At 38.6% G+C, this 23,397-nt stretch overlaps 1 protein-coding gene across 4 annotated transcripts in view; it reads right to left on the reverse strand.

Moving 5' to 3' along the window:
- RGS22 (regulator of G protein signaling 22) overlaps positions 1-23,397 on the reverse strand; it is a 194,574-nt gene that overhangs the window by 165,599 nt on the left and 5,578 nt on the right. For all 4 annotated transcript variants that reach the window (XM_060196009.1, XM_060196010.1, XM_060196011.1 and 1 more), the window contains exon 3: positions 13,150-13,212. In XM_060196009.1, coding sequence (XP_060051992.1) covers positions 13,150-13,212 — 63 coding nt within the window. The remainder of the gene's footprint in view (positions 1-13,149; positions 13,213-23,397) is intronic.

Raw genomic sequence — 23,397 nt, forward strand, 5'->3', positions numbered from 1 at the left:
AAAAAAAAAAAAAAGAGTGAGGTCCAGGAGCTGTCTGGGGAAGCCAGAAACTAGGAAACTGAACTCTCTGTCCTTAAGGCAGCTGGGAAGTCTACCAAACTCTGAAGTGTCCAAGCTGCTGTAGAGACCCTGACGAAGACACACTTCCCTGCAGGTGAGCAAAGTAACTTTTATCTCACAGCAGAGGAAATAGTTTGGGAAGAGAAGAGAAAGAGGTCTGGGATTTCTCACTCCCCCTCCCCACCAGACTAGGGCTTTGTTTAAGGGACATCAGACACAACAATACTATGCCACTTCTTTAAAGCTCCTCCCTGCCCCCCCCCACACACACAGCTCACATACAAAGTAGAACCTAGCACCACCTGCAAATCAACAAAAGAAGCAAAAATACATGGGTAAAACTGTGAAGATTACAGTTTTCAACAGTCAAAATGAGGGTTAGACACTTCATGATGCAGACCAATGTGTCCTGGAGTTCAGCTTCCCCAGAGACCCATCCTACTAGGGAAAGAGAGAGGCAGACTGGGAGTATGGACCGACTAGTCAACGCCCATGTTCAGCGGGGAAGCAATTGCAGAAGGTAGAAGGTCAAACCATTAAATGAATAAAAATGGGTTGAAACATGCAAAAGAATGAAACTGAACACTATATTTCACCAAACACAAAAGTAAAATCCAAATGGATCAAGGACTTGGATGTTAAACCAGAAACTATCAAATATTTAGGAGAAAATACTGGCAGAATTTTCTTCTAAATTTTATAGGCATCTTCAATGATTCAAGTTCAATTGCAATGAAGACTAAAACAAAAATAAACCAATGGGACTACATCAAATTAAAAGCTTCTGCACAGCAAAAGATACTACCACCCAAATAAAGAGACTCCCTACAGAATGGGATAAGATCTTTATATGCCATATATCAGACAAAAGGCTAATAACCAAAATATATAAAGAGTTCACCAACTGAGCAACAAGCAAATAAATGACCAAATGATATGCATTCTCTGAAAGACAACTATCAGGTGTTTTCACTCACATGTACAATATAAAGAACTGAAACAAACCAAAGGCCCCAGGTTCAATCCCCCATACCACCATAAGCCAGAGCTGAGCAGTGCTCTGGCAAAAAAAAAAAAAAGTTAATAATAATAATATAACTGAAACACATGAACTTGTTAAAAAACAAAGTAGTTAAACTGCTAAGACTTCTGTGTAAACTATGTTGGCTACATTTGGGTATGGCACAGAACTGTGCTGATATGTGTGGTGTGAAAGTATTCCCCTATAATCTTAATGATCTTGTAAGCCATTATTAAATTATTAATAAATTTTAAAATAACAAATATAAGAGGGAGGGCAGAAGGGAGGGAGCAAGAGAGTGGGGGGAAGAATCCATAAGGGACTATGGAGTCCTTCCTAGCTCTCTAGAAGTTGATTACCATCATTTTTTTTTCTCTAGCAGGAATGGGTCACTGATTCTTTAATTAGGGAGTAGATGAAGTGGTAAATTTGTATTTAAATCTCAGTTTATATAAAAATGTGTTATTTTTGTACCAGAATCACCTTCAGAGTAAGATGACTATACTATATATGGCAAAATGGATTAGAACAACTGAAGATGTAGCAGAGTCTCATCTTTCATCTCACACATGTTCAAGTGTTTATAAATGTGTGTTCATTAGCTGGTACAACAGATAAAATCCTCCTCACACTTCATCACAGTCACTCTCTCTGCAGAGTATGAATTATTTATTTCAAGTAACGAGATAGGTGTACTGCAACTCCACTCTTATATCGCTACAAGAATAAAGAACAAAGCAGAATAATTGCCCAGAATGATTCACTTACTTTCATCAGATGTGTATAAAAGTCAATTCTTAAATAATGAACAAAAATTCTCATAAGGGAGACAAAGAAGAGAATATAAGTCAGCAAAATAAGCATCAAGTGTATCAAGACACAGGAAAGTAAAGTAAGAGGCACCTTCAATAAACTGGAAGTAGTCTGGTATGGTTGAATAATAGGATATAAGCCTTGCAAGAAATCCAGAGGACTAGTTCATCAAGAACTTCCTATTAATTGTTATATCTCTAAACTTTCCTTCTCAAGTCAGTAGTTCTGGTCTAGTGGCATCATCTAGCAACCCGTTAGAAATGCAAATTCTCGGAATTTTCCCTCAAATCAGAAATTCTGTGAGATGGGGCCCAGTTTTCTGTGTTGAACAGGTTACCCCATGATTCTGAGTATCATTATTTTAGAAAGGTGGGAGACCAGTGAAGAGCTCTTAGCTGGGAGAGACGAAGAATCCAAATTAAGACAGACATCAAAGCTGACATTCATGCTGACTTTCATGTGTATTTTATATGTGGAAAGGCTCACCATGAATGTTTCATAAACACAAACAAATTCTTGTTTATGTTTTATTGCCTGAAGTTCTATTGTCTGTTTAAAAAATACCACAAATATCAAATCCTTTCTTTTTAAATAATGTCAAATTTGTCTTCAAAACCCCTAAAAATTTTAATATGTGGCAATAAAAGACATAAGGTGAAGGAATATAGAAATGAATGATGTGGAAAGTCTTTCCCTCAGAAAGCTGAGTAAGCTAATTGAGAGAACACTCGGCTTCTAATCATATGACAGGAAAAATCTTCAGCCTAAGCCTCAAACCCAATCCTCCACAAGCTGTTACAGACGGCTCTTTCCCTTACTTAATTTTCTTATTTCAAGGATATCATTCTTCCAAATGTTCTAAAAGAAGCTGACCTGAAGGTGGTGAAAGCTAACTTTGTAGTACCAGTCATCCATGTGCGAAAAATATTTTCACAGAAAAAGTAAGTGCATGAAAATATTTTTACCACAATAAATTGCTGGTTCCACACTTCTTTAAAAAAAAGGAGGGGAAAAAAAAACCTGTGAATAATTAGTGGTGTGCTTACACTGCCAGCCCAATACCACTGAAACTTATTGGGTGCCAAATTATTTAGCTGAACAGTATTTAAATTAAAAACTAATGACTGGGTTAATTTAATACATGTTCATCTCTGCTCCAACTCTGTCTCTACTAATTGAGTTCCAAAGCTATATTTTAAACATGCATCCTAGAGTCCACGAATGAAAAACATCTGACTGTAACAACTCAGTACCAATAACAACTTCTTTTAACCTAAGTTTTATTGTCACTTTAGATGTTTAGCTATAAGTTATTTTTTGGACATATTCACCAATAAGATGGCAGGAATAACAGGCCACAGAAAATGTCTTTAATGAAATGAGTTATATTAAGTAATTTAAGTACTTCATATTTGAGCAACAAGGCTTATGAAAAAACATTAGGAATAAATACTAAACTAAGCAGCACCACCTAGAACTCAATCAACATCTTTAAAAATAAATCTCTGTATATCTAAATTATGATAGAAGACCCAAGTCCTTCATTTCATATATACACACACACACATATATATATATTCTGTTTTTCTTTTCCTTTTTCTTTCTGCTTTTCTCTTTTCTTACCTTTCCTTTCCCTCTTTTCCTTTTAATCTCTTTCTCCTTCACCCCTTTCTTTCTTTTTCCCATTTTATTTTTCTTTATTCTTTCTCCCTCCTTATCCCAAAATCCATCTAACATATAATTTCATCATAAAGCTGCAGGAAATTATAATAGTTTACATATTTTTTTAAAGTGTAGAGAATCCATAAAAAAAAAAGTTATGGTAAAATGCCAAAGGCACATAGCTATGTTATGTCTGGCAAACACATGACATATCTATCTTGCAAGGACAGTATAGAACAGGCCACCCCTTCAGCTTCCGCAAACCATAAATGTCACAAACATTCTAAACCACCCACAGAGAACCAACCTAAATCTGTATGTGGGCTCATCGACTCAATCCACAACAGTCACTGAGCATAAAACACACAAAACAAAACCAAAAGGAGAAAAAATGTTTTCACACTATAGTACAGAAGAAAACTTAATAAGCAAACACTTGTCCATAAAGAGTTGACAGCAAAAAAAGCTCCCAGACACCAAATGAAAACAATATCTGACTGTGAACCTGGCACCAGAACAAACGGAATGAACTTATGAAGGCTAAGATTTGGAAAGTGCCATAATCATTTGTAATAGCAGCAACTGTCCTGGATTCCCCTCATCAAAAACTAATGGGGTGGGGGCTGGAGAGCAGACTACCAGCCATCAGTTGCTGAATCTTACAATGTGTCCCAAGGGTATAGTGGTGTAATGGAAAAAAAAAAAAAAAAAACAGTGTAGAAGCCAGAAATCCTGATTCTTAGGCCCATTTTTGCCACAATTCAGTTAGAGAACCTCGGGCATATCACTACAAATATGGAAGAAGTCTCTAAAATCTGAATGACCTAAAAATCTGTTTAGATGCAGAATGCTGCATATCTAAAATCTCAGGCTTAGATCTGTTGGGGTATTTTTTTTTTTATGGGAAGAGAAGCAAGGGTATAGTGGTGTAATGGAAAAAAAACAAAACAAAACAGTGTAGAAGCCAGAAATCCTGATTCTTAGGCCCATTTTTGTGAAATTTCCCCTTCCACCATCTTGGATAAATAATAGGTACATGGTGTGATACTAAATATAGATACAAAGAAGGAGAGGGAGAGACAGACAGAGAGAGAAAGAGAGAGAGAGGAAGCAGAGACTTCCAGAGTCGGGGCTACTTAGCAGCAGCAGCTGTGTTTCTCTCCTCTCCTCTCCCAAGTCAGCTAGGAATAGCAAAGGAGACCACCTGACACTAAAACAAGAAAGGACTAGAATGACATCAGGAACCCACCAAATCACCAGGGTCAGTGATTAAGCTAAGAAGCCTGCTAATAGTTTAAAAGCCCTCAGGCTTCACAGCCTACAAGGAAGAAAAAGAACCAAAGAGGCTTTTAAACCTCTGTGCTCCAACTCAGGAATTAAAATAATATTGAAACAACAGTCAATTTCCACAACTGTGAAATCTTTAAGTAACTTACTCAGACACAAGTCAATCCAGGCAACAGTGATCAGTAATTTGAAAAGTACTGAGAGAGGGACCTGATAACATAATATATAAAATGGTTAAACCAACAAGAAGAAATATGGAAGAAATGAACCATGAGAAGAGTCCAACAAAAAGCCCCCCAAAGGGTGAAGCACAAAATAATGAGATCAACATCCAAACACTAGTTAAGGAAATAATCACAGGAGTGAGTAAATAGTTTGAAAGAATTGCCATCAGAAATGCAGAAACAACAAATGAGACCCTGGAAAAAAACAATAATTATCTCAAGATTATTAGAGAGCTGAAATCTGAAATAGCTGAGCTAAGAACACAACTAGCTGAACAAGCTAAAACAGTATCAGAACAGGGTAACAAAATAGATGAACTCCAGAAAACAGTAGAGGGGAAAGAAAACAGAATAAATGAGGCTAAAGACAGAATTAGTAAAACTGAGGACAAATTGCAGACAACTTAAAAAGAAATATGAGATCTCAAAAAAGAGATTAAGAGCTATTGAAACAACAACAGAGGCCTATGGGATGACTTCCAAAGAAATAATATACACATTATTGGATTACCAGAAGAAGAAAGAGAGGGACGGGAAGAAAGCATTCTTCAGGAGATAATAGCTGAGAACTTCTCTAGTCTAGACAATATCAAAGACATAAAGGTTTAAGAAACCCAGAGGGTCCCAAACAGAATTAACCCAGACTTAAAGACACCAAGACACATCATATTTAGAATGGGAAAGAATAAGGATAAAGAAAGGATCCTGAAGGCTGCAAGAGAAAAACGAAGAGTCACCTACAGAGGAAAACCCATAAAATTAGCAGCAGACTTCTCCACACAAACACTACAGGCCAGAAGAGAATGGCAAGATATCTATCGAGTGCTCAATGAGAAAGGCTTTCAACCAAGACTACTGTATCCTGCTAGACTGTAATACAGAACAGATAAAAGCATAAAAACCTTCTCAGACAAGCAACAGTTGAAAGAATCCACTAAAACAAAGCCTTCCCTGAAAGAAGTTCTGAAAGGTCTCCTATAAACAGTCAGACCACGATAAATATGCCATCTATCAGAACACTATAAATCTACAAGATTGGAATTAAAATATCTTCAATCTTTGAGATCAATAAATGTCAATGGCCTGAATTCACCTATTAAAAGGCACAGAGTAGGAAGATGGATCAGAAAACACAACCCAACAATATGCTGTCTACAGGAAACCCACCTAACTAAACAAGAAAAAGACAAACTCAAAGTGAAAGGATGGAAAACTATCATGCAGCCAATGGCCCACAAAAAAAGGGCAAGAACAACTATTCTCATATCTAACATGACAGACTTTAAAATAAATAAAATTTAAAAAAATAGGGATGTACACTACTTAATGCTCAGAGGATTGGTCAATCAAGAGGACTTAGCAATTATTAATGTCTATGCACCCTATGAGAAGCCATCTAAATACATCAGACATCTACTGAAAGAGAACTACAGCAATATATTAAAAACAACACAGTAATAGTAGGGGACTTCAACACACCACTCTCTCAACTTGAAAGATCATCCAGGCAGAAAATCAATAAAGACATGAGGGAGCTAAAAGAGGAGATAGACAAACTAGAACCATTGGACATTTTCAGAGTCATTCATCCCAAGAAACTGGAATACACATTTTACTCAAGTCCACATGGGTCATTCTCAAGGATAGACCATATGTTAGGACACAAAGACAGCATCAGCCAATTCAAGAGCATTAAAATCATCCCAAGCATCTTCTCAGACCACAGTGGAATTAAACTAACACTTAACAATCAACAAAAGTTTAGTAATAGTCCCAAAATGTGGAAGCTCAACAGTACATTCCTTAACAACTACTGGGTCAGAGAGGAAATAAAGGAAGAAATAAAAATGTTTCCAGAGTTCAATGAAAATAAAAATGAAGACACAGCTATCAAAACATTTGGGACACAGCTAAGGCAGTACTGAGAGGGAAGTTCATAGTCATACAAGCACACATTAGGAAACAAGAAAAAGCACAAATAAACAACCTGATTGGACATCTTAAAGACCTAGAAGAAGAACAACAAAGGAACCTTAAAGCAACCAGAAGGACAATGTTATTTATTATTCTGTTAGGGCAGAAGTAAATAACATTGAAAATAAGAAAACCATACAAAAGATCATCGAAAGTAAATGTTGGTTCTTCAAAAGAGTGAACATGATCAAGAAACGTTTAGCCAAACTCACAAAACAAAAGGGAGAAGACCCAAATAAATCGGATCATAAATGAAAGAGGAGATATCACAACAGACACCACAGAAATTCAGCATATCATGCAAGACTTCTATGAACAACTATATGCCAACCAAGCTAGAAAAACTGGAAGAAATGGACAATTTCCTAGATACCTATGAACTTCCAAAATTAAGTAAAGAGGAACCAGATAACATGAACAGGCCCATAACAGCTAATGAAATTGAAACAGTTATCAAAAACCTTCCCAAAAATAAAAGTCCTGGACCATATGGTTTTACAAATGAATTCTACAAAACCTTCAAAGAAGAACTAATACCTCTACTATTAAAAGTCTTCCAGAAAATTGAAGACACTGGAATACTCCCTTCCACCTTCTATGAAGTCATTATCACTTTGATACCAAAAGCAGACAGGGACACAACCAAAAAAGAAAACTACAGACCAATATCTCTGATGAACATAAATGCCAAAATATTAAACAAAATTCTAGCCAACTGGATACAGCAGTATATTAAAAAGATTGTTCATCATGACCAAGTGGGCTTTATCCCAGGCATGCAAGGATGGTTTAATATACGCAAATCAATCAACCTGATCCAGCATATCAATAAAAGCAAGACCAAAAACCACATGGTCATATCAAGAGATGCAGAGAAACCTTTGGCAAAATGCAACATCCTTTTATGATCGCAACACTAAAAAAAAAAAAAAAAAATGGGAATAGATGGAAAATTCCTCAAGATGGTGGAGTCCATATATAGCAAACCTACAGCCAACATCATACTCAATGGTGAAAAACTGGAAGCATTTCCCCTCAGATCAGGTACTAGACAGGGCTGCCCACTATCACCATTACTATTCAACATAGTGTTGGAAGTTCTTGTCATAGCAATCAGGCAGGAGCAAGGAATTAAAGGCATACAGATTGGAAGAGAAGAAGTCAAACTCTCCTTATTTGCAGATGACATGATAGTATACACAGAAAAACCTAAGAAATCCAGCAAGAAGCTTTTGGAAATCATCAGGCAATACAGTAAGGTGTCAGGCTACAAAATTAACATTCAAAAGTCAGTGGCATTCCTCTCTGAGAAGTTGAAATCCAGAAATCAATTCCTTTTACTATAGCAACAAAACATAAGATATCTAGGAATAAACCTAACCAAAGAAGTGAAAGACTTGTATTCTGAAAATTATGAATCTCTACTCAAGGAACTAGAAAAAGACACAAAGAAATGCAAAGATATTCCATGTTCATGGGTTGGAAGAATTAACATCATCAAAATAAATATACTACCCAGATCCATATACAAATTTAATGCTATCCCCATCAAGATCCCAACCACATTCTTTAGGAGAATAGAACAAATGCTACAAATGTTTATCTGCAACCAGAAAAGACCTAGAATTGCCAAAACAATCTTGAGAAGAAAGAACAGAACTGGAGGCATCACACTCCCAGATCTCAAATTGAATTATAGGGCCATTGTCATCAAAACTGCTTGGTACGGGAACATGAATAGACACACTGACTAATGAAATAGTATTGAGAGCCAGAAGTAAGCCCCCACACCTATGGACATCTAATCTTTGACAAAGGTGCCCAGACTACTAAATGAGGAAAGATGAGTCTCTTCAACAAATGGTGTTGGAAAAAATGGGTTGAAACATGCAGAAGAATGAAACTGAACCACTATATTTCACCAAATACAAAGGTCAATTCCAAGTGGATCAAGGACTTGGATGTTAGACCACAAACTATTGGATGCTTAGAGGAAAATATTGACAGGACTCCTTTCTACATAATTTTACAGACATCTTCAATGAAACAAATGCAATTACAAAGAAGACTAAGGCAAGCATAAATCTATGGGACTACATCAAATTAAAAATCTTCTGCACAGCAAAAGAAACCACTACCCAAACCAAGAGACCCCTCACAGAATGGGAGATCTTAACATGTCATACATCAGACAAGAGTTGAATAACCAAAATATATAAAGAGCTTGTCAAACTCAACAACAAGAAAACAAAAAAACCCATCCAAAAATGGGGAGTGGAGATGGACAGAATATTCACCACAGAAGAGATCCAAAAGGCTGAGAAGCACATGAAAAAATGATCCAAGCCTTTGTCAGAGAAATGCAAATAAAGACAACAATGAGATACCACTTAACTCCTGTAAGAATGTCATACATCAGAAAAGGTAACCGCAGCAAATGCTGGAGAGGTTGTGGGGGTCAAAGGAACCCTCCTGCGCTGCTGGTGGGTTTTGGGTAATTGCGCAGATGTGGTCAAACATTGGCAGGGCCCACAAACCATTATATTTCTATGCAAGTTTTATTTACAGATATCTACCACGTTATCCCCTCAGGGTATTGATATGTTAAGTTAAAACCACTGCAACAGTTGCTAGAACGCTTCCACCTTCCCAGCATGCCTTCTGCATCTATCCACCCCCTTTCCTAGACAATCCCGTCCCGACTTGCCACTTCTGGTTATTACCCTATAAAGCCTGCTGCTGTTCCGGGTTCACCCTTTTTTGCTCTTCTCTCTTCTGCAAGCAGACCTGGAGAAGGGCTGCTGTGCATAGTGGGAGGCGGCTATTTTGCTAGCTCCATGCCACAAATTCTTGGTCTCTTTTCTCTCCCCAGCAACGCAACCCGACAGGTGGGAATGTCAATTGGTCCAACCTCTGTGGATAACAGTCTGGAGAACTCTTACAAGGCTAGTAATGGACCTACCCTATGATCCTGCAATTCCTCTCCTGGGGATATATCCTAGGGAACTCAACACACCCATCCAAAAAGATCTGTGTACACATATGTTCTTAGCAGCACAATTTGTAATAGCCAAAACCTGGAAGCAACCCAGGTGTCCAACAACAGATGAGTGGCTGAGTAAGTTGTGGTATATATACACAATGGAATACTACTCAGCTATTAAAAACGGTGACTTCACTGTTTTCAATAGATCTTGGATGGACCTTGAAAAATTCATGTTAAGTGAAATAAGTCAGAAACAGTGGGTGAAAATGGGATGATCTCACTCTCAGGCAGAAGTTGAAAAACAAGATCAGAAGAGAAAACACAAGTAGAACCTGATCTGGAATTGGCATATTGCACCAAAGTAAAAGACTCTGGGTTTGGGGGAATACAGGTCCAAAAAGGATGACAGAGAACCTAGTGGGGGTTTTGTTGTTATATGAAAAACTGGGAAATGTCATGCATGTACAAACTATTGTATTTACTGTCAAATGTAAAACATTAATTCCCCAATAAAGAAATAAAAAAAAGAGAGAGAGAGAGTAAAAGCAGAAATTTGGATAGAGAAGAAGAGATAAATATCCCTCTTGGTTTTCAGAAGACATACAAAGGATTCAAATCTTGGGTGTCTGTTAAGGTGAGACCAAAAGAAAGGACTACTTAGAACACTTCAACAAAAAACACAAGGTATCATTCAAAAGGTGTCATTTTTCCTAAAGCCTGAAAGAAACATACAAAACTGGTAATGTCTATTTTTACTGGATGCATAATTAGGGCTGAATTTTTTCTACCTTTTTTTTCCCCTACCTTTGTTGCATTATTTTTATCATTAAAGTAACTTTTCAAAAGAAAGCAGGCAGGGAAATTTACTTTCTAGAGAAAGTAAAAATAAAGATAACCACAAAGACAATGTTAATCTTGAGAAACAAAAATCATACCCAATAAAGAGATGTTCCTTTTTTAAATTTATTTATACTCTTTTGTTGCCCTTGTTTTATTGTTGTAATTATTATTGTTGTTGATGGCATCGTTGGTGGATAGGACAGAGAGAAATGGAGAGAGGAGGGGATGACAGAGAGGGGGAGAGAAAGATAGACACCTGCAGACCTGCTTCACTGCTTGTGAAGCGACTCCCCTGCAAGTGGGGAGCCGGGGCTCGAACAGGGATCCTTATGCCAGTCCTTGCACTTTGTGCCACGTGCACTTAACCCGCTGCACTACCACCAGGTTCCTGAGATATTCCTTTTTAATACACACACCTTTGTGTGCGGGGGGGGGGGGAGCCTAGAAGCTGTAGAGGCTATAAAAAGACTATATAATTTGGAAAGGAAAAATTCTGATAATTTTGTGATGTTACTGGGCTTTTTACTAACACATACTTGGATAATTAAATTTGAAGAGTCATGTGGGGTGAAGACATAGCATAGTGGTTATTCAGAAAGATTTTCATGCCTGAGGCTCTGAAGTCCCAGATTCAACCCGACACCCCAACCCACCCCACCTACACACACACATACCATCACCATAAGTCAGAGTTGAGTGTTAAAAAAGAAAAAGAGAGGTGGGGGGGACCAGAAGAGAATCCTAAAATACTCGGGCCTACTTATGGAAAAGTAAATGGTCTGCTATCTCAACAGTCCCCATAACTGCTCTGGACACTCAGTGATGCCAAATGCAGACAAGAGCATAGGGGTTTTTGGAACAAAGAAAACATCATAAAGCAAAAAAAAAAAAATTCATATGTAAATGTATACATATATATATGAAAAATAACCTAGGCAAGGAAGTACATCTAGCACTTTACCTTCAGAAGACATTTTTATTTAATTTTTAAAAAATTTTCAGATAGAGACAGAAAGAAATTGAGAGGAGAGGAGAGAGGGAGAGAGACAGACAGACAGACAGACAGACCTGTAGCACTGCTTCATTGCTCATGAAGCTTTCCTCCTGCAGGTGGGAACTGGGGACTTGAACATGATAACATAGATGTTCAACCAGGTATACCACCACCTAGCCCCCCAAAAAAGACATTTTTAATGATTAAGTTTTAAGATTTAACATTTCCCTTCAATTTTACTTTTGCCTTGTTTTTATTTTCCAAATTTTCCGTTAATATTTTCCTCCTTTCTTCTTTCTTTCTTTCTTTCTTCTTTCTTCCTTTCTTTCTTTCTTTCTTCTTTTCTTCCTTCTTTTCATTATATTTACTAGAGCACCATTCAGCTCTGGCTACTGGTAGTGACAGGGATCAAACCTGAAATTTCTCACATACTAGTTCTGTGAACTATCACTATCTCCCCAGTCCTTTCCTGGTAAATATTTTAATAGAAATATGTGAATAATTTCTCAACAATAATGAAAGTACAATATCTAATTTTCTTTTATCTGACATTTCTGATTATCAATTTTTCATATACAATGTAAGTGTTTTTATGAACCCTCATTTTGTTTTTCCCCAAACACTTCAACATTTACTATCAGTCACTGCTGTCTATAGCTGAAAATCTCTTATTTGGCATCCACCATTGTCTTACTTATTATTGTTATAAAAGTTTAACTGCTTTAAACACGCATTTCATCTTAGAATCTGTCAAAGAGAATGACAATTATTGCAAAAATGAAATTTTAGTTTTTTACACTGGTCCTTGCGCTTTGCGCCATGTGCACTTAACCCCCTGTGCTACCACCCGACTCCCAAATTTAGTTTTTTAATTGTCTTGATTTTATATCTTTATCACCTCTGTTCAAAGTCTTAAATGGTGCCAAATACAACTCTATCGCATTTTGCATAGATTTTTTTTTCCCCAAAATACTGCTCAGCTCTGACTTACCATGGTACTGGGGAATTGAACTTTGGACTCGGAAGCTTCAGGCATGAAAATATTTTGCATAACCAGTATGCTGTTTCTCCCACTCCAGAACGCTTTTGATGGTAGAAACATTTCAGTTTTCATATATCAGATTACTAAATATGATTTAAACCCAAGTGATTTTAACCATAAGAAAACACAAGTGTTACTTGACATTAAAAAAATATTATCCCTGAAAATTTTTTCTCACAAAATAATCCAGTGATTATAATAATTTGCTTTGACAATACAATCCATAGAACATAACAGTATACTTACTGGAAGGCTTAGAAATTCATTAAAGTAATCCACAAGGAAGCTATCTGTTGCCAAAGAATCTTCCTGAAAAAAGTACAAAAACACATCATTAAACTTATACTAAGATGCAAAATACTAAATATGCCCATAATAGGAGAGCACAACAGGACTTACACCTAGGTATATGTGCCAGAGTGATGCTCTGGTTCTCTCTCTCCACCTTCCTTTTTGTGTTAATAAATAAATGTTTAACAATAATAATAATATGCATGGAAACTTTACCACAGACTAATTTAAAAAAACAATTTCATAAAAACAAAGGCAGAGTCAATAAAGACAGTGCTAGTGCTTAAGGGTTAAAATGAAGCTCAAAATGTAATTTTTTCCTTTTTTTTTGGTGGTGCTAGAGACTCATATGTGCAATTTCACCACTCTCGAGCTGATTTTTCAAATTACAATTAGAGAGAGGAGAGACTCCAAAGCATTGGAACTTTCTCTAGTTCCCTGGAACTCCCAGGTTCTGGGACTTGAACCTAGGCCAAGTATAGCAAGGTACACGCCATAACAGGTGAGCTATTCTCTGGTGCAGAATGTTACCTTCTTAACATGCCTACTGGAAGTGATAAGTAGGAAATATTTGATTACCTACTTCCGCAGAATGCAAGTATTTAAGTCACCTAAGTCCTATTTTACTTTTGTATGAAGAAATCTTAACAATGCATGTGTTCTAAGCATATAAGTCAAATACAATTTTCCATTATCTTCCCCTCCTCTCTCGATTTCTCTCTGTCCTACCCAATACCCTAAATGTTCATCGACAAGTGACTAGATAGGTAAATTTTGGCAATTAAAAAAGATGGCGTTGGTCCTTCTAGACAAAGTGGACAGAACTGAAACACACAAACTTGCAAAACAAAAACAAAAACAAAAAAACAGTATCCAACCTGCCTCTAAAACCTTGGGAGAAATGGGGTGGGGGGTGAGTGTGTGTGTCTACAGAACTTTGGTGGTGAGGAATTATATCCCTAATATCTTATAAATTTGTAAAAACTAAATCACTAATAAAAATTATTTCTAAAAAATATAAGAAGGGGCCAGAGGCTAGTTCACCCAGTAGAGCAGGGGTGAGGCCTCTTTTTTCTGCCAATGGCCATTCAGATACTTTTAACATCATACATGGGCCATACAAAATTATCAGCTTAAAAATTAACAATTCAAGGATGCAGATGTCACATAGGCTCCTAAGCTGAATATGGGCCCCAGATCACATCAAATCAATGGGGTTTACAGTCAACAATATTTATACACCTTTCCCATATTTGGGAGCTACTCTCTTCCCTGATCCAGCTTTCTGGTCCTTTTTCCAGCCATGGCATCATCTCCCCAGATAATAATTAGGATCCACCTGCATATCAGATTTCAGGCTCAGGGAAAAAAAAAACTAGTAAAGTCACAGGCCCTTTGGAATATAACTAAAATATACCTACTAGCTATCTACAAAATGGAGGACCCCCCCAACTCTTCATCTGCACTACTCCAGCCTTTAGGTTCACGATTAGACAACAGCTTGTTTGGCTTTACATATTAACTCTCTTTTCAGCCACCAGGTTCCAGATGCTAGCACGATGCCAGATTTCCCTGGACAGACAACCCCACCAATGTGTCCTGGAGCTCCGATTCCCCAGAACCCCACCCCACTAGGGAAAGAGAGAGGCAGGCTGGGAGTATGGATCGACTTGTCAACACCCATGTTCAGTGGGGAAGCAATTACAGAAGCCAGACCTCTTCCACCTTCTGCATCCCACAATGGCCTTGGATCCATACTCCCAGAGGGTTAAAGAATAGGAAAGCTATCAAGGGAAGGGATGGTGGTGGGAATTGTGTGGAGTTGTACCCCTTTTATCCTATGGTTTTGTCAGTGTTTCCTTTTTATAAATTAAAAAAGAAGGAGAAGGAGGAGGAGGAGAAGGAGAAGAAGAAGAAGAAGAGGAAGAAGAAGAAAGGAAGGAAGGAAGGAAGGAAGGAAGGAAGGAAGGAAGGAAGGAAGGAAGGAATTAACACTTAACATTGCTATGTCCCTCCAGAAGACGTCTTCGTGGGGTCAAACCAACTGACTTGGCAAGCCACATGTGGCCTGAGAGCCAGACGTTCCCCATCTCTGCTAGAGTTTGTGCCTGAGGACTACTCAGGCCCTGGGGTTGGATCTCTGTCACAGTCTGGGAGGAATAAGAGTAACACCTGGGGAACTCCAAGGATGGTGGAGTGATGCTGAGGTGTCTGTCTCCTCTCTCCTGTGTTCTAAATTTGATTTTAAAGAAATTAAAAAAACAAGCAGTGGCTTGGGAGGGAGCACTCAGAAGTCTTGCACACATAGAAGGCCCTGCACTCACTCCCTGGCACTGAATTAATAAGAAGGAATTACCAGAAAATGAGATAAAAGGCATACATGATACATTTTTCTTGGAGCCATAGCCTGAAGCATGCGTGACTTCACCCCTCCTGGAACACCTTTTCATTCAGAAAAAGGCAGAGACAGCATAGCACTGGAGCTTTCTCCAGTGCCACAGCACCTCCAAGTGGTGTCAGACTTCAAGCCTAGGTCGCATGCAGGCAAAGCACATGTCCTACCCACTGAGCTCTCTCTGCAGCCAAGCTATGCTTATTCTTGACACGGACTGGCACAAGTTCACCAATGGAACAGTCCACAGACCCCACTCACGGAGCACTCTGTTAACCATCGACAAACACATTGCTTTCAGCTTTCTTGGGTTGCCCTGAGAAAGTGCCACGCTGAGAGGGCACATTGTCTTGGCCTTAAGTCGAATCCAATCATGGAAATGTAAAGTATTAATCAAATACATCAAAGTCTGTAAACCGTATCTTCTTTGCACCAACATTAAGCACTAATCGCTCTGCTGATATGAAGCAGTCCTGCAGTGGAAATATGTATCATCTTGAGTGCCATCTGCTCGATTCCCTTGTTAAACCTGAATGGGAAAGTTTGCACTTCTCTAAGCTAATGAGCATATTTTCCACTTGGTAGCTTCTGCTTCAATATATTCAAATACCTTGTCGTTTCAATTACAAAATACAGCCTTGTGAATCAATGAAGATCTAATAAAACATTTTATTATCAGGGGCTGGGTGGTGGCATATCTGGCTGAGTGCATGGTCCCCGCCTGCAGGGGGAAAGCTTCACAAGAGGTGAAGCAGGGCTGCAGGTGTCTCTCTGTCTCCCTCTCTATCTCCCCCTTCCCTCTCCATTTCTGGCTGTCTCTATCCAATAAATAAATAGTAAATAAAAAGATAAAAAATAATTAAAAAATCAATCAATAAGTAAGCATTTTATTTTCAACTCCATTAATTTACTTTTTTAAAAACAAAGGCCTTGATTTGAAGAAGCAGCTCAGTTACTCTCAATAAGTCTGAAAATCCAATCACAAGGTCCTATTAAAATGAATTAAGCCTCCATATTAGGGTTTATATCTTCCAAATAACCCCTAAATTGCAAACAATCAACAGCCAATCAAGGTGAAAATCGAGATACAATCAGTTCCTCCATTACATCATTTCATGAACCTGACTGCACATTTTGCAACATAGACTGTCTCTAAACATTTCTTTTCTTCAGAATTGAATATACTCTTGAGACCTGTTTTTTTTTCCCATATATTGCAGGTGTACCATCTGTACAAGTGAAGTCAGCTTTTCTATTCAGAGTCCAAATTTCTCAAAACCTTGAAAGAAGGCTAAGCAAAATGATTTGTTTGTATAGCTAGTTATAGAAGCTAAATATTTTTTGCTTGAAAAGTATTTTACTAGGGTGAAGACAGCATAATGGTTATGCAGACAGACTCTCATGCCTGAGGCTCCAAAGTCCCAGGTTCAATCCCCCCACACCACCGTAAGTCAGAGATAAGCAGTGCTCTGGTTTAAAAAAAAAATACATTCACAAGTAGTAACAGGTGTAGGTGTGATTTAGAAAGGAATAGAAGGCAGGACCATAGAAAAAAATGGGCAAATACATGTAAATGTAAACAGTTATGGAAATAATAGTCAACCCATATCCGTGACTTCGGGAGAACTGGTGCAGTTTCCAATGGTGAGAATGGGGACACAAAACTCTGGTGGTGGGACTGATGTGGAATTATCCTCCTGTTATCTCATAATTTTATGAATCATTATTAACATTATTATAAAAATTAAAATGAAAAAATTTGACTACACCCTCAAATCAGATAAACTACAATTTCTTCACAACTGTAAAGATGCAAGATATACTGAGATAACCCTATAAACAAGGAAAAAGAGGGTGAGAGTAGATTTTCAACTTCACTATCGGGGGGTTAGGGTAGGGACACAGATGTTTGGTAGCAGAAATGGTGTTAGTACACACTCCTATTAACGTATAGTCTTATTAATTACTATTTAATCAATATGAGAGGGGAAAAATAGAATGAATGTCTCAAACTTTTTGATGCATAGACCCCAGTTCTGAGTATATATTCCCTCAATTTAAGCACTTAAGGTTTCAAATTGGTAACTTGACTGAATTTTAAGAGTGGTCTTAAATTGTTAATGCATTTCTACTTTGCTTTTTTTTTTTTTTCAATTTGTTGCCCTTGTTGTTGTTATTGATGTCATCGTTGTGGGATAGGACAGAGAGAAACAGAGAGAGGAGGGGAAGACAGAGAGGGGGAGAGAAAGACAGATATCTGCAGACCTGCTTCACTGCCTGTGAAGCGACTTCCCTGCAGGTAGGGAAGGAGCCGGGGGCTCTAACCAGGATCCTTATGTCAGCCCTTGGGCTTTGCATCAGTCCTTGGGCTTTGCGCCACGTGCGTTTAACACGCTGGCGACCCCCACTTGTTAATACATTTCTAATAATTACCTTTGCTTTGAAATGTTAAATCACCTATAATCTTAGACCAGAGAGACCAGAAGCAACTGGCTGCATCACTATATCAGATACAGCTATGTATAACTAGCATTAAAGGACATGAATCATGGTGAGGTCTTGTATGATACAGAAAATCCTAACAATAGGATTTTCAGAGTCCATCCAATTTCCAAATAATTTGGTTATAATAATAACTATCTATTGCCTTCTTAAATCCTAAGGCAGCAGGAACCCTCCCCATTCTCTATAAAACCCAGGTTTCTCCCAGTCCTGGAAAGTCAGCGGCAGGGCACACCTCTCCTGATCCATACCAATTGATAGATACTGCACCTGCTCATCTCAACCTAATCAATACAACCAGTACCACCTCAACTTGTTTCACTTTAAACTGTGTCCACAGACGACAGCCCTGTGATGTCAACCCTTCAGCTCCAGGACTCTGACACCAAGTGACAGATACTATCATGAAGCCAACCTGACTTCACAGGGCAGACAACCTCACCAATGTGTCCTGGAGCCCCACCTCCCCAGAGCCCTGACCCACTAGGGAAAGAGAGAGACAGGCTGGGAGTATGGATCAAACTGCCAATGCCCATGTTCAGTGGAGAAGCAATTACAGAAGCCAGACCTTCCACCTTCTGCATCCCCGTAATTACCCTGGGTCCATGCTCCCAGAGAGAGAAAGAATAGAAAAGCTTTCAAGGGAGTGCATGGGGATATGGAACTCTGGTGGTGGGAACTGTGTGGAATTTTACCCCTCTTATCCTATGGTCTTGTCAGGTATTTTTTTTAACTTTATAAATAAATTTAAAAAATAAAATAAAGTAAAATAAAATATCAAAAGAAAGTAACAAAAAAGCATAGTCCAAGAAAAATGATAGCACAAGTTGTAAGAAAATTACAATACAAATGGCTTCCTCGGAAAGGAGTTATTTGGTGGGAAAGATATTACAGTATCTTTTACAGTATTTCAGAGAGACACCACAGCACTGGTCCACCTTCTGTGGAGCTTTCCCATGTGAGATGCCAAGGCTCATATATGGAGCCTCTTGAATGGCAATGCACATGCTCTACTGGACGAGCTGTCTCTTGTCCCTATTTTATAGATAGATATAGATACAGATATAGGTGTTTGGGGGGGTTGTTTGTTTGTTTGTTTTTGCCACCAGGGTTGTGCTGGCACTACAAATCCACCAACCCTAGCAGTCATTTTTCTTCTTTTCTTTTCTTTTCTTTTTTCTTTCTATTTTATTTAATAGGACAGAGAGAATTTGAGAGAGGAGGGCAAGATAGACACGAAGAGGGAAAGACACACCCCTGCTCATGAAGCGCACTCCTGCAGGTGAGGAGCAGGGGGCTCGAACCTGCTTGTTGCACCGGCTTATGTGTGCGCTCAACCAGGTGTGCACAGCCCGGCCCTTTTCTTCTTTTCTGGATGCCATCAATCCTTTAAATTAATGAAACTGTGAGTTTCATAGATCACAAATCCTTCAACAAAACAGGTTATACTAAAATAAATAATGAGATAAATAAGTAATATATGTGTATATGTACATACAGACATATTACTCTGCAAGGATTATTTTTGAAGTATTTAATGGAGCCAAGAGGTTGCTCACCCAGTAGGGTTCATGCCTTGTCATACACACAACCTGGGTTCCAGCCCCTAGTACCACACAGGAGTGCCCGCTGCATCAGAGGAAGTTAAATGGAATTGTTAAGATCAAGTCTCATATTTTTCTCAATATATACTTAAGATATAATTAAATCCCAATGCATCATAAAGCAGTCTTGGGGGCCGGGTGGTGATACACCCGTTTAAGTGCACATAATACCATGAGCAAGAACTGGGGTTCAATCCCCCTCCCCACCTGCAAGGGGACACTTCATGAGTGGTAAAACAGGTCTGCAGATGTCTGTCTTCTCTCTCTCTCTCTCTCTCTCTCTCATATATCCCTCCACCTCTCAATTTCCCTCTATCCTGTCAAAAAAAAAAAAAAAGGCCACCCGGAGCGGTGGATTCCTAGTGTTGGCACCAGGCCCCAGCAATAACCCTAGTGGAAATTAAAATAAATATATAAACAAAGCAATCTTAACTCTGATACTTATAATGTTATAGATTTATATTTCATTTTCTATGAAATATGAAAGTGAGATAGGCAAGAATTGAGAGAAATAATAACACAAATCACTCACTTTATCATTTCCACTATTTGAATTATTTCTAAGACTGCATTCTTTCACTTATTGCTTACATTAAAATATACCCCTAAGGTACTAAATATATCCTATTAAGCTTTTTTTTTTTCTCCAGGGTTATTGCTCAGTGCCTGCACCATGAATCCACGGCTCCTGGAGGCCATTTTCCCCCTCTTGTTGCCCTTGTTGTCGTAGCCTTGTTGTGGCCATTATTATTGCCATCGTTGACGTTGTTCGTTGTTGGATAGGACAGAGAAAAATGGAGAGAGGAGGGGAAGACAGAGAGGGGGAGAGAAAGACAGACACCTGCAGATCTGCTTCACCGCCTGTGAAGCGACTCCCCTACAGGTGGGAATCCGGGGGCTCGAACAGGGATCCTTATGCCGGTCCCTGCGCTTTGCGCCACATGCGCTTAACCCACTGAGCCACCGCCCGAGCCCCCTATTAAGCTTTTTTGTATAAATTCTCCCTAATTATCAAAGAGCAATGAAATGCAAACTTAAGACACTAGAGCAGAAAAATGATGAGGTAATTTTTTAAAAGGAAAGAAAGAAAAAAGCTTAAGTACTTAATATAGAATATATACCAAATGAATTTTGTAAAGCAAAAAAGTGAAACAAACTGTGCTGGTTATTAAATGTGAAAATAGCCATTAGCCATACCATCTAGTAGTTATTAACGTCTTCAATATTTTATTTGGTTATTATTTATTGGATAGACACAGGGAGAAACAGAGAGAGGAGGATGAGATAGAAAGACACCTATAGCACTGCTTCCTCACTTAAGAAGCTTCCCCCTGCAGGAGGGGACCAGGGGTTTGAACCTGGATCCTTAAGCACTATAGAATATGCGTTCAGGGAGTGAGGCGGTAGCGCAGCGGGTTAAGCGCAGGTGGCACCAAGCACAAGTTTCAGCATAAGGATCCCAGTTCGAGCTCCCAGCTCCCCACCTTCAGAGAGACGCTTCATAGGTGGTGAAGCAGGTCTGCAGGTGTCTATCTTTCTCTCCCCCTCTCTGTCTTCCCCTCCTCTCTGTCCTATCTAACAATGACAACATCAATAACTACAACAATTAAAAAAAAAAAAGAATATGTGTTCAACCAGGTACACCATCACCCAGCCCCACATCTAGTAGTATGTGCTGGGCATTGTGCTACTACGAACTACAGTGTAATGAGTCAGAACAACTCTATAGGAACTCACTATTTTGTTAAGAAATTACAAAATTTGCATATAAACATATATGTCTATATAAACATAAGGCAACATGTCCCTGATGACAAGTGATTGACTCTAAGTGAGACACCATGTAAAAGTCAACACATTTGGCAGGGCCAGCAAGACTTACCTGGAGACTGTCTGCCATATGCCACACATGACCAGGATTGAGCCCAGTCCCCACTGCACTGGAGTAAGCTTTGGTGCTGTAGTATCCTTTCCCTCTCTCCCTCTCTCTCTTTTTCTGTCTGAGAATGTTAGCCAGGAACAGTAGTGCCCCAGCATGGAAAAAATATATTTATTTATTACATTTACTTTATTTTAACAGAGTACTGCTCAACTATGTTTTTCTGCTTGTTTGTTGTGCCTCAGGCACTGTTGTTATTGCTGGGGCTCGGTGCTGGCACTGCAAATCCACTGCTCCTGGAGGCCTTTTTTTTTTAAATTTTTTTATTGGGGAATTAATGTTTTACATTCAACAGTAAATACAATAGTTTGTACATGCATAACATTTCTTAGTTTTCCATATAACAATACAACCCCCACTAGGTCCTCTGCTATCCTTCTTGGACCTGTATTCTCCCCCAGCCACCCACCCACGCACCCCAGAGTAATTCCAGTTCAGGTTCTACTTGTGTTTTCTCTTCTGATCTTGTTTTTAAACTTCTGCCTGAGAGTGAGATTATCCCATATTCATCCTTCTGTTTCTGACTTATTTTACTTAACATGATTTTTTTCAAGGTCCATCCAAGATTGCATTTGTTTCATTGAAGATGTCTTTAAAATTTATGCGGAAAAGAGTTCTGCCAATATTTTCTTCTAAGTATCTGATAGTTTGTGGTCTAACATCCATCCAAGTCCTTGATCTACTTGGAATTTACTTTTGTATTTGGTGGAATACAGTGGTTCAGTTTCATTCTTCTGCATGTTTCAACCCATTGTCTCTAACACCATTTGTTGAAGAAACTCTGCTTTCCCCATTTAATAGTCTGAGCCCCTTTGTCAAAGATTAGAGGTCCATAGGTGTGGGGGTGAGAAAATATTTTATAAGTTCCTATGATTACAGAAGTGCTTTATATTTGTATAGGACTTCTGCTGCCAGTGATGGAAAACTAAAGTAACACTTTAAATAAAATCTGTTTACTTCTCTCATGTAATCATAAGCAGTGAGAACTGGCATGTGGCTTCTCAAATTCCAGGAGCTCCTTTAATCTTGGGACTCCATCATCCTCAAGATGTCACTTCTACCTCGACTCCAGATGACTGCTTCAGCCTCAGCATCTCATCCTCCTTATAACCGAAAGAGGAGGAGGAGAAAGAAAAGGAGGAGGGAGAGGGGGAGGAGACATTCCTCTTTTCCACTTACAACAGTAATAGGGTCAGAAAGACATGGGCTTTCATTTTAATTTAACTAGTTACTGATTGTGTGACTTAGAGGTCAATTATTTAATCTCTGAAATCATCAGTTTTCCAGAAGGCAGATACAACACTCTTTTTACATTACAAAGTCAAAATTTGGTTATATGATCATTTTTAGCTGCAAGGGAGGCTTAAGAATATGGTATTTATATTGTTATATGGGAAACTGAGGAATGTTATGCAAATACAAACTATTGTATTTACTGTTGAATGTAAAACATTAATCCCTCAATAAAGAAATTTAAAAAAAAAGAATATGGTATTTGGGTGTCTGGGAGTCCAGCAGTAGTGCAGCGGGTTAAGCGCACATGGCACAAAGCGCAAGGACCGGCATAAGGATCCCGGTTCGAGCCCCCAGATCCCCACCTGCAGGGGAGTCGCTTCACAGGTCATGAAGCAGGTCTGCAGGTGTCTATCTTTCTCTCCCCCTCTCTGTCTTCCCCTCCTCTCTCCATTTCCCTCTATCCTATCCAACAATGATGACATCAATAACTACAACAATAAAAAAAAAAAGAACATGGTATTTATTCTGGG

Source organism: Erinaceus europaeus, chromosome 8 (genome assembly GCF_950295315.1).
Source record: "Erinaceus europaeus chromosome 8, mEriEur2.1, whole genome shotgun sequence".
Lineage (NCBI taxonomy): Eukaryota > Metazoa > Chordata > Mammalia > Eulipotyphla > Erinaceidae > Erinaceus > Erinaceus europaeus.